Source organism: Diceros bicornis, chromosome 40 (genome assembly GCF_020826845.1).
Source record: "Diceros bicornis minor isolate mBicDic1 chromosome 40, mDicBic1.mat.cur, whole genome shotgun sequence".
Lineage (NCBI taxonomy): Eukaryota > Metazoa > Chordata > Mammalia > Perissodactyla > Rhinocerotidae > Diceros > Diceros bicornis.
Window position 1 is genome coordinate 11675762 of NC_080779.1, and position 12634 is coordinate 11688395.

General features: G+C 41.4%; 1 protein-coding gene across 50 annotated transcripts in view; it reads right to left on the reverse strand.

Moving 5' to 3' along the window:
* The window catches only part of MAP4K4 (mitogen-activated protein kinase kinase kinase kinase 4), a 198495-nt gene that overhangs the window by 19605 nt on the left and 166256 nt on the right, over positions 1-12634 (reverse strand). For 16 of the 50 annotated variants that reach the window (XM_058534402.1, XM_058534396.1, XM_058534403.1 and 13 more), the window contains 8 exons: positions 11661-11812; positions 10601-10698; positions 9791-9799; positions 8280-8455; positions 7611-7731; positions 6333-6524; positions 4147-4264; positions 3665-3835 (listed from right to left, as the gene is read on the reverse strand). In XM_058534402.1, coding sequence (XP_058390385.1) covers positions 3665-3835; positions 4147-4264; positions 6333-6524; positions 7611-7731; positions 8280-8455; positions 9791-9799; positions 10601-10698; positions 11661-11812 — 1037 coding nt within the window. The remainder of the gene's footprint in view (positions 1-3664; positions 3836-4146; positions 4265-6332; positions 6525-7610; positions 7732-8279; positions 8456-9790; positions 9800-10600; positions 10699-11660; positions 11813-12634) is intronic. The other 34 variants (XM_058534421.1, XM_058534423.1, XM_058534411.1 and 31 more) reach the window with 7 other exon arrangements.

Genomic DNA, 12634 nt, shown 5'->3' on the forward strand with positions numbered 1-12634 from the left:
ATTATCAGTATAGGAGAAATCAATGCTTAGGCAATGCTCCACTCATTTTCACATAATTTTACTTTTGAGTTTGGCCATTTTGTCATGACTACCTCCCTATTAATGTAGAATTTATTTGGACATTATTCTTAGTGTTTTCCTTCCACATACCTAGGTAAGAATTCTAAATAGCTGTAAAGTTATTTGCAGCAGAGAAAACAAAACATGAACTGATACAGTTGCCACCAGAGTCCATTCCAAAGGTTCCATTTCATATAAATATTTCAATATTTTCCTGGTCAATTTTCAGTATCAAGTAACCAAAAAAATCTAAGTCAATCTGGTAATAACTATCCAAAAAGCCTTGTGAAATCTTTCTATTATTTGTGGTTTCCAAAAATAAACAGCATTCGAACCTCAATCAAGATTTAACAGAAAGAAAGAATAAAGGAATAAAAGACAAGCTGAAAAAAATCTTTTCATAGACACAAAAATGGCAGATATTCTGGCACTTAACACCATACCTTCTAATTCTCCCTTATACATTTCCAAGAACTGTGTAATTCTGTAAAGTGCTGAGGGCTAGCAGTTGAAGGAATGTAGACAGTCACTGGAAAATAACAACCTTGGAAATTATGGGCCTATGAACAAAATTAAGTTGCATGCTGCAATAATTTTTTACAAATAAACTTTTAAACCTTTCAACTGTTTGACATAATTAAACTTTATAATCCTAATTGTTCAAAGGTAAGTTATTCTAGGAACTGCAACTGTACTCACAGGAATCTGGTGTTGGTTGATGGGAAAATGGCTAAGCCATCTCTAACATGTGATTTAAGATTTCCTTTAAATCTTATGATCAATTATGATACTACAGGAAAAGCTCTGCAATAAGTGCAGACAATTCATTATGAACATAAGAATGGAAACAACCATGTTCAAAGGGTGTGTTAAAATAATCCTGGCTGCAAAGAGAGGAAACTGCCTTATTAAAAAAAAAAATAAGAGGGGGCCGGCCCGGTGGCGCAAGCAGTTAAGTGTGCGTGCTCCGCTGCGGCGGCCCAGGGTTCGCCGGTTCGGATCCCGGGCGTGCACCAACACACCGTTTGGCAAGCCATGCTGTGGCGGCGTCCCATATAAAGTGGAGGAAGACGGGCACGGATGTTAGCCCAGGGCCAGTCTTCCTCAGCAAAAAGAGGAGGACTGGCAGATGTTAGCACAGGGCTCCTCACAAAAAAATAAATAAATAAAGAATAACAATTATGTAGCAATTTACAAAACAAAAGTCAGTTGTATAAGATGATTAAAAAGAATGCTTGCTGCAAGCATTTTCTAGGAAGGTACACAAAAAACTAACCTACCTACCACCGGTCAGCAGAACGTAAATGTGTCAATCTCACCATTTCAAAATACTATAGTGTCCCCTGAATTTTCTCCTCTTGTTGGGCTATAGCTCTTACACAGTACATGTTTTAACTTTTCTGGGTCTAAGTCTTTAAGAGGCTTATTTTTAAACCTAACTTAAAAGGTAACTCACGATAGTGATCAAAAGCAATTTAAGGAAATCTATCACAGATGTGACCCTAGCCAAAGAGCATCTCAAATACACGGATTTATAGAAACATATTTCAACTTTAAAGTCATCTCCCTATCTCTTCTTTTAATATAATGATAAAATGGAAAGTTCCACTGCAGTTTTAAACACACAGGCTCGAGATACTCTCCTATTTTTCTCAGAGGTATTAGAGAAGTTAATTAGGAAAAATAAGAATTTTAGTCTAAAAAACATCAGTTAATGGCACATAGAATGGGGCCCAGCACTTTGCAGGACATTAGAGGAATATAAAATAAGTGTAAGACTGCTACCAAGTGCAAACATTCTGGATAAAAATTACTTCACCAGTTTCTACAGAATTAACGTTTAACACATTTCTACAATGAATATAATGTAATCATTTTTGATGATATAAATACCTGCATGCATGGCCTATTTATTTTTATTTTAATTTTCTGTGAGGAAGATTGGCCCTGTGCTCACATTTGTGCCCATCTTCCTCTACTTTATATGGGACAGTGCCACAGCATGGCTTGATAAGCAGGGCGTTGGTCCGCGCCCTGGATCCGAAACTGTGAGCCCCTGGTCACCAAAGAGGAGCCCGCAAACTTAACCACTATGCCACCAGACCGGCCCTGAAAGGTCTATTTAATACGAATGAAAACGATGGAACTCAACTCCCTGAAATGATCACAATCGACACTTACTGAACAACAGCAGCATGTCATGACAAGCTGTGATCCCGATAATCCCCCAAATGCCTACTGTTACCTTTACCTTGGAGGTTAATAAAGAAAAGGCCTTATAAGCAGTAGGGGATTTAAAACACTCCATAGCGACAAGGACAGAAATCCTGATCTCAAGGAATAAAAGAGAAAGTAGGTGTGCCTGTGGCGGGTAGAGACAACTCTTCCAAAACCCCTGGGAGAGAGGCTGAGCAGGAGCTTATGAGAGGGGCAAGAGAGAAGTCAACGGACAGACGAAAGTCCAAAGGGTGGATGAGGAGGAAATTTTATTAAGTAAGAGGCCCCTTCTTCAACAAAAGGAAGAAGGAACATTGTGAGGTTCAGAAGATGAATGCCAAGGCCCTCCTGTCAGCCTCAGTTGTTTTGGGCAAGGTGAGTGGCTAAGAGTGAGGAGGTTAAGGTGGGTGAGGAGAGGAGTCGTGTCGAGGAGGTGTCGCTATGGAGTATTTTAAATCCCCTACTGCTAATTCAGCCCCTGTGGGGAATGCAGAGGCCATCGTTGACATTCAAGGAATAAACACGTTGAGGAGGATGTGTTGTGGACTCAAACCAATGAATGGAGTGCATGTCTTCTATCCCTTTATATTTGCAATGTCAAGGGAGAAAGAAACTTTTCTGAGCAAAAACAGGGTGCCTGTTAAAAAGAGCCAATTTCAGCGTTCAGGGAGGAGGAGAACAAAAACAAAGTGTGAGACTGGAAGACAAGGTAAGGCCAAGAGAGCATCTACCTGTGGGAATGAGGAAGGTGATGGACCAGGGATGAAACGGCATCTACCTGTGGGAGTGAGGAAGGTGATGGACCAGGGATGACAGAAAGGCAAGTTTCAGAATGTGAGATGGCAGAGTTCTGTGCACGGCAAACTCGCCATGAATATCCTCTCGTGGTCTCTTAAGTTCTGAAGGTGCTATACAAACACTGCAGGTATTCAATAGGTAAAGTCAGCTCAACATGCCCCTTCTGCAGACTCTTGGCCAGTGGCAGACTGCTTTAAAAAGCTTCATTTAGATGTTAGACACAAGTCACAAAGAGCAAGGAAAAAATGTTAAACTGAAACATTTAAAAAAAAGCAACAAATTTCTTCTTTCTCCCTATAAAAATGGACAAAATCAAATGTCTTTCTCATCTTTTTACTTTTCTTCCTTACATGAAGAAATGGAGATCAGTCACTCTTTCCAATACCTGATCGCTGAAACAAGCACAAGTGTGTATCTGCATGATTCTACAGGAGAAGGTACAAGGATGGGCATCATAAACGTCTTTCAAGTTATCTGTCAACAACTCTTCAAAAAATACCCACACTATCCAAAATAGTACTTTTCTAAAAGACCAGTCCACCCTTCAGAATAAAAATAAAAGGGTAAGAGTAGCCATTAAGATACCTACCCCATAAGGCAGCACACAGAATCTCAGAGTTAAATCTCTTCTTATATTTACGAATCTCTGGAGTGTCACTCTGTGGCCTAGTGTTGGTGGGATTCACATTGACCACTGAGCCCTTCCGGGTAGGATCTTGCCTTATGGCCTCCGGTCTCATTCCATCACAGGAGAATCCCACTAAAACACAGTACACTTGAAATTATTTTCCGTACAAACGCTGCGCCTGTCTTCCTCCCCCACTACACCTCAAGTAAATATTCATGTCATAACCAACTCTTTGTCAAGGAATATAAATTTGTAAGAAATGTATATGGAAAAGGAAATCAACTATGCAGCTCATTGCAAATAAGGCGATGCAAGCAGGATGGGTGTTCCTGTATTTGAGGTCTACACCTCGACCGCCATGCCATGCCTAAGCCATCAGAAAAAGCAACACAAAGTGACCACGTCCTGTTTGTCAGCTGCTTTCTTGTTGCTACTTTACTTACCCACAGAAGTCACTGTTGTCCCACTAGATGGAGAAATCTGTAGTAATCTGGGGTCTATAAAAGGTGTAAAGGAGGAGGAAGATTTGTGTTTCTGGAGTGTGCTACTAGCGGACTGAGTCTGCAATGTAAATTTCAATTTTATTAATACAAATGACATTAAAAAGATGAATAGCAAACATTTCAATACACTTCTATACTGCACTGTTTCCCAAAACTAAGCCCTACCCCTCCTGCATCATTCCCCAAAAATGCTCCGGAGGGTGCCTCTGCATGTGTACAACACACCCCAATGACAGGCTGTTTCATCTGGAACCACTGAAAAGAGCTACATCTCTCTGCAGAACTATTGCTTACCTAAGACAGGCATGCTACAAGCTACCAAAAAAATCTATGTTTCATGCTCCTAGCTTTTTATTTTTAATAATTATAATGAAAACTCCTAAAAGAGGTCTGAAATGTCTTGATCTCAATTCATCAATTTCTGAATTTACTCTCTGGTCCAAAAAAGTCCAATTAATCTATGTTAGAACGTTGGCAAATCTTAATTTTTGATTTGCCAAAGTGAGCCTCTTGCCAGAAAGCTACAGAAGCTTTGGCTATCATCATTTCAGGTGCATCATTGTTAAATCCATATCAAACAGGGGCTCATTGGTGAAAGGTGCAAACGACAAAATAAGGCATATCCTTTTGCTCTTTCAGGAGCCTAGTGTTTTGGTTAATACTGCAATTTAAGACAAAAAAAAAAAAAACCAACACAAAGAAAGTGAAACAAATTGTTAAGTGGAAATGTAATGACAATTAAAAACAAAACAAACAGAAAAATAAACTTGTCAGTTTAGTGAGTTAAGGGTTATAGTAAATACTGTACATTAGAGCAAAATGGAGCCAAGTTTAAATATAAATATAAGGAAGAATGTGAGCGCAGGCAGAATATATCACTGGAGGAAAAAGGTCTGATCAAGTGCTTCCGTCCTGTCCCATTTCACCCCAGGGGCAGCTGAAAGTCATCACGTCCTAGAGCCCATGCCCTCCTACGCTCAGGCTCTCTCCTCCCACCTGACACAGCTGGCAGGCTTCCTGTTCTGTCCCACGATCAGTGGCCAGTCCAGCCGATGGCCAATTTGATGCCAAGCCTGCCTTGGAAGCAGTTGACTTGCCCCTGCTCCTCACGAGGAGAGGATTATTCTGATTCCTTCTAACGAGGGAACCAAAACAGGTGCAGGTGGGCAGGCCAGCAGTTGAACGCTGACACTGACAAGACTGGCTGAAGCTACGTGCTGCTTTCAACCTCCTCCAACTGTTAGACAAATGCATTTAGACGAAACCTCCCACGAAATCAAACTACTTGTTTAATGAAGTACAGGGTGCTCAAGGTGGAGTCTGTCGCTGCACCGGGGGCATAACCCTGCTTCAAAGAGCAAAGAATCACCCAGCTGCACCCAGACTGCGCACCGCAGCCAAGCCTTTGAACAAGCACATGGTTTCCCACTCAAAATTTTAAATTAAAAGCATGCTCAGACATTTGCCCTTCTTGCTTAACATCCTTATTTTCTAGGTTTCCCTGAAAAGCATTTGGCCTCCTCTTAAATTCTGAGTGACTGTGAATTTCAAGTAAAGAAATCCTCTTAACAGGGTTGGCAAAAACAAGTAAGAATAACAAATAATACCCCCGCACCCCAAAAAACAGAAACCAAAACAACAAACAATCCAGCCCCGTCTGAAGGGGATTCCTATACAGGATAACAAGTTTGTCCGGACAAGACCACGTCTGCTTAACCAAATTTTTCTGTATTTTATTTATTGGATAAAAAGAACAAAAAAGGCAGATTCCACAAATGACTATACGAATTTCATGCCAAATACATAATGGATCTGAGAACACAGCAATCACTTTATTTAGACTTTCAAAAAATAAACTGAATCAAGAAAGCCATGCAACTACACTTTATCTAGAGAAAAGTAAATAGTGAACTGGCAAATTTGAAGGGAAATTGATCTAGGGTTAGGGGATTTGTATGCAGATCTGGAACATGTTACTTGGGGGTTGGGGAGAAGGGCAGGTGACAGAAGAAAGCAGGTGGGTAGGGAAGGGGTGTCGGGCAGTGAAAAGGTCTCCTCTGCAAACTAGCTACTAGGCAGTGCTGGTCTAACCCTAGGAAAGCAGCCAGCTGTGGTGCGAGACATACCTCATTAGTAGTGAGCTTGTCCTGGGGTGTCTGTGGGGACATGGTGGGTGTCGGCTGGCTGGAGGATGGGGAGGAGGAGGTGGAGGAAGTGGAGGAGGAATGGCTTTGCTGTAAGAGATCTGGCAAGAGGTGAATGCGACCGGCAAAGCCATTGCTCTCATGATGGCTGGCACGCTTTTGGTCAACTGTACTCTGTAGAAAAAACAGGCACACTTGTCTTGCTCAAGCGCTGCTGAAATTGCCTATGACCCTACTGATAACTGACTTTGTTCAAGGTGCTGTGTGACTTTCCAAACTCCTAATTATCACGGAAAGACCAGAGGAAAGTAGCCTGAATTGCTCACACTTCCTTGCCAAATGCCTAAGTTGAGCCAACAGATTTCAAAGTACCTCATCTAGTGGCTGCAGGACCCAAGCAGTGAGTGTTTTATCTGCTATGCTAGCTGCTGTTTTCAAAACCACTAGCGTTTTTTTTTCTTTTTAAATTTTTCTGTCTAAAGCTCTAGAAAGTACCCTGTCACTTCTTCGAATCCTGGTCTTTGCCACGTTCTTCCCACTTTCCATCCGAATGCATTGCCATAGCATGAAACACGCTCAGGAAGAAGTCCAAAATACTAGACAGGTGCCCTGTTCTATTTAAATGAGAAGCATATAACTTTTCTTACATCTAAGCTAAGAAATGAACAGAGAGTTGTAAAATTTAGTAATCCAAACTGAGCACATCTAGGTGGTACACATTTAATATTCAACAAGTGAGAAAACTAACATTTTGAAACACACACACGAGACCTCCCAACCCTTCTGCTCCACAAGGTCCTCCCTGTGACTGCGATGAGGCTCATCTGCCCTTCAGCGGTCCCTGCCTGACTTGTCCGCTCCCCCTACAGCACTGCGCACTCTCAGAGTGAAGAGCTCTCTGCAGAACCTGTGGCTGCTCTGCTACAGACTGGGATCTGCCTTCTTGCTCTGCAAGCCTGGTGAAGGACTCCCTGTGACTCTTCTACTGCTCAGACACAGACTGTGAGACTCAGCATGGTGCTTCAATGAGGGCTGCCGCAAAACATGCAGAGGAGCAGCAATGTGGGGTGGAGACTGCTAGCTACCTTCCTGGCATGCAGCACGTACCTGCCTCCCTAGCCCCAGACACTCTACCCTCGGGGTCTTGTTAACATGAAAACAGATGACGATGTAGAAACAGCATGAGTGAGTGAATGAGCAAGTGGGTTAATGACTACAGGAGAAGCTCAGCCTCTAACAACAGAGAGAAGACACAGGTACCTGGCGGACGATTAGCGTGCCCTCCTTAGATGGGGTCATGGCTGGTTCACTTTCTACATCGTCATGGACAATCATGGTTTTCACAGATTCCGTTTCACCATTGCTCAAATTCAGAGATGACCTATTGAGACAAAATCCAGACGTGAAGAATCATAATCCCATGAGTCGAGGATATCCTGTTTAGATTTCTCACCTTCGCAAAATCATAAGATTAGATCGGGTTACATGTGTAAAGTTTCCTCAAGGAAAGCAAATGCTTAGCTTTTTCCCTTCAACAAAGAATTCCCTGCCAGTACAATTTGTTTTTGAGCAAAAATATGAGAATGAACACTTATGGTTAATTAAAATAGTTAAACTGAACTGAAATTTCCCATTTATCATATTCTCAAATTTTAAAAAATAATAAATAAAATACACATTAGGGTATTGGGCAGAGGCACTGACACACATGCACACAAACGAAGAGGAGGAGGAGAAACATAAAGGCTGTCTGCTGCTGAAGCCATAATAACTAAACGTTCAAGAGAACTAAACTAATGGACTAGATGAACTAAATGGTAAAAATGTTTGCAGAATCATATGATAGGTTGAGAAAAAACTGTCTGGGTTCCAAGTGGAAAGAAGGCCCAGGGGGACACTCTCATCCTCTAAAATACACCAGGGACTGACGCTGCTCTGGTGTCCTCTGGTCCAGAGGTGGGCTCCTCTGCCCCCTCCTGTTCCACGTCATCGTCTTCCTCATCTGTTGTCCCCGACTCCTCACTGGAGGAGGAGTAATCTGTCACTTTGTGTGGCGGTCGCACATCTTCCACTGCTCGAAGCTCTTTGGCCAGTGCAGTCAAATCCTAATGCACAGGACAGAAAACAGAGTAAGGCAAAAGAGGAAAGTAGGCAGAGAATAGCAGAGAACAAGTTCTCTGTCTTAACCACCGATAAAGAGCTACAACGTCAGCTTTGTCAACTGTTTTATAGAGTATTTGCCAGTATCCTTATCCTCTGAAGGTGAACTCCTAAAGCTTTTGACAGGAAAGACCAAAAAAAGTAAAAGATAGAGAAAAAATAGAAAAGACATTTAAAAAACCAAAGATGTTGTATACAGTTCAAATCTCACAACAATAAAAAACATAATAATCTGCTTATGATAAGCTGATATTGTTTTTTTTCCAACTGTAAGATAAAATTCTAGATCAACAAATGTATGTAGCTAGATCCTTGGAGTTTGTTATAAAGATACTGGACTGTACGACAAAGTCTTCTTTTAAGATTATCCAGAAAGCAAGATTCTAGTTAATAGGGCTGATTTAAAGTACTTATTTGGTGAAATTTTTATTTGTAACTCCAACTTTTATTTTTAAAAATTTCATATCTACAGAAAAATGAAACAATGAAGTGAGCACCAGTATACCATTCCTATCTTGCTTCACTGATTGTTAACAACTTGCCACATTCATAAAAAAAAGTTCATGACATCTCAAGTGAGAAAGTGCTAACAGCGTGTGCTGCTGAGGGCAGGAGGCCAGGCAGGCCAGGCAGGCCTCCCTGTCGCCGCCTTGTAATACTGCCAACAAATATGAACAACACAAAGAAAAGAAATCCACAGTAAAAGTTATTATTCAAAAAGGGCTTCATTTCCCTTTACTCTTCTACATTGAGATATTTGAAGACTCAATCAATTATCCAAATATAATTTCAAGTGTGATTATTATTTATATTCTACATTTTCATATAGAAGTCCAAAGTATATCCTTCTACTTGGGAATTTTCTTTAGAAGTAACGACTCTTTACAAAGCAGGCTACGTAGCCATTTTTCCTTTTTCTTTTTAGCAGTTCTAATAGAGTTTTCTTCTCCACAGTTAAGAACATGTTTCTTTTTTTTGAGCTTGAGCCGCTGAAATAACAATGATCAAGTGTTGGACCTTGACTCTTGCTAACCATTTCATGATTACAGCTGTGGCTTTTTAAGAAGTTATTTTAAAAAGCTATATTTAATAATAATAAATACATGCAGCAAATCTTGTGTGTTAAAAAAGATGAAGCAAAAGTTTAAGGTTTTTTAATTCTAGAAAAGAACAAAAAGGAAAGTTGAGGAAGGAAAAGGAATATAGATGGAATACAAGCTAAGTTTCAAAGGCAGTTAGAATGTTGCTCTGACGCTGAATTTTCCAAAGACGGGGCTTACCACTTCGCCCTTCAGTACAGCAGCAGTTTCATCGAGCCAGAGGAGTCATCAATGATGAAGAATGCGCAGCACAAGGGAGAAAGAAGGGGAGACAAGGGAAATCAATTCAAGCAGGAAACCAAAATTCCAACAGGCTTGAAACCCCAGTGTATACAGTTCCATGGTCGATTAAGGCAACAAAGATTACAGAAGAGTGAGAAACAGTCACAACCGCCACCCCAGGTACCAAAAGGCAGAATTTAAATAACGGGTGAGTTTAAGAAGGTGATGTAAAAAACTTATTCTAAAAGCCAGTATTGGGGCCCGCCTGGTGGCGCAAGGTTAAGTGCACGCGCTCCGCTGCGGTGGCCCAGGGTTCACCGGTTTGGGGAGCGCACCGACGTACTGCTTGTCAAGCCATGCTGTGGCGGCGTCCCATATAAAGTGGAGGAAGATGGGCATAGGTGTTGGCCCAGGGCCAGTCTTCCTCAGCAAAAGCACGCGCGCGCGCACACACACACACACACACACGGAGGATTGGGAGATGTAAGCACAGGACTGATCTTCCTCACAATCAATCAATCAATAATCAAGCCAGTATCGTACATGCCCAACTCATCAAGAATACATAAAGGTTAATGCTAAGCAAAGAGACAAAAAGGCTTTTCTTTCCTTTGTATTTTTTTTAAATGACTTTATGGCTTTCCTTATAATTCCTCAGATCTGTGAGGGGGCCCACAGAAAGGACCGCAGGCCTCTTAACCACATATTTTTAAGAGAAAGATCTGACTCAAGCTTGAAATAGGTAAAATTGATTTTGTGCATTCTTACAGCAGGCTTGAGAGGTCTAAAAACTTCTTTTTTATCTTCAGGTTTTTTTGCTGCATTTTCAAGGCGTTGAGATGGAGAGCCTTCAGATTTGGATGATGCTGTTCACAAGAGACAAGAAAGGCAGACACATAAGCATACAGATGTGTGATATACATAGAAAGCTGACCAACCCCATCTAGCCTTTTGTTTCTCTCCTCCTCACCCCCGCCCACTTCTGTTAGCCCCACTCATGGTAGAGTCTCCACATGCAGGTCTGAACTCCAGGGTTTCTGACTCCTTACTTCTTACTTTGAATCTCTAGCAGGATTTCCAACTCCTTTTAGAATGCTCCATCATCACAGTCTATTTAACAGGTGTTCACAATGCCGTGTTATGTTACGTCAATAATACAGTAGAGGGAATTTTCGCTAATCTGTTTTTGTAAATAGGTTAAAATAACCTTTTTTTTTTTTTGCTGAGGAACATTCACCGGGAGCTAACATCCATTGCCAATCTCGCTCTCTTTTTTTTTAAATATGAGCCCCCAGCCACAGCATGGCCACTAACGGACAAGTGGTGTAGGTGCATGCCCGGGAACCGAACCCAGGCCGCCAAAGCAAAGTGCGCCAAACTTAACCACTAGGCCACTGGGGTTGGCCCTAAAATAACCAATATTAATGGAGTCTATACCGAAAGAAGTTGTTTCAAATCTCAGCTTGGACATTTAGCTAATCATCTTGGACGAGTCACTTAACCTCACTAAATTGCAGTTATTTTAATCTGTAAATGGAGACAATATATCTATCTGTCTATCTTATCGGGTTATTACAATGATTAGATGAGATAATGCATGTAAAGTGCTCACAGTGCTAGGCATGTGTAGGCTCTCAAAAGTTAGCTCTTTCTTATTAAAATTATGAGGATGATTAGTGTCATTAGCAACCTGTAATGAAACCTTGTTTTGTGATATGCAGCTGTGTAAAATCCACAGGTCTTTCTACGTGATTGAAAAAGATTTCCAATATCCTGATCATAGCCCAATATCGTTAACAGGGAGAGGGAGAAAAGGAAAGGCACCTACATCTCACTCTGAAGCGCTCCCCGGAGCCACTCTGAGACCCAGGGTGGGACCCAGGCTGGGATCCTGAGTTGCTGGACCCCGAGGAGCTGCCACTGCCAGGCCTGGGCACCAGCTTCTCCACTCTCTCCCACAGCAGCCGGGGCTCAATACTGCTGTTGGGAAACAAGAGGAGAGAACAGCTAATGCGTTATCCCAAGAGGCAGCATCAAGTTATAAACACTTGCATGATGTGTGCATCAATGTCTCTGAAATGTAGGTATGATGAGAAAAACAGCCTACAAACAGCATTTAACATAAAATTCACCAAAAGTTGTAACGAATTATTCACGAATTTTACGTAAGATATCTTAACAAACGAAAAATACTGAATGATCTTCTACCATTAGCAGACCCAAAATCTTTATTAGGTGTGACAGGAAATGTTACTGTTCAGTCTAGAAGTGTCACTATTTCTGTCACAGCTATAAATTCAGTTTCTTATTATAAAAAATTCCACTTATATAATTACACACAAAATTATACTGTTTCAGGCTGCTGCTCTCACCCATCCATCACTGCTCTCAAGAAGCAACACTTATGCATATACTCCTTTGTATGAGCTGCGTTAGAGATGTGACAGGGAGCATGGGCTACGAGCTATCTCCGCCACAGATGCACCAGGTAAGAACTATCTGATAATTCTACGTTGAGAATTAACACACAGACTCAGTCACAGGAAAATCCACAGTCCACCCTGGTCATCTGAGGACTGAGAAGGCTCTCTGCAGCTTCTGGCTATCATCTATCTCACTGCTTCAAGTTATACCAAGGTTCCCTGTGCAGAAGGCTAACTTCAGAGGGTCAGTGGTGATCAAGATACAAAATATTCAATATAATGATCTTTTCTTCCTCTAGAATGGTGCTGGTCAATGGAACTTAACTGAGATGATGAAAACATTCTAGAGCTGAGCTGTCTAATATGGTAGCCACTAACT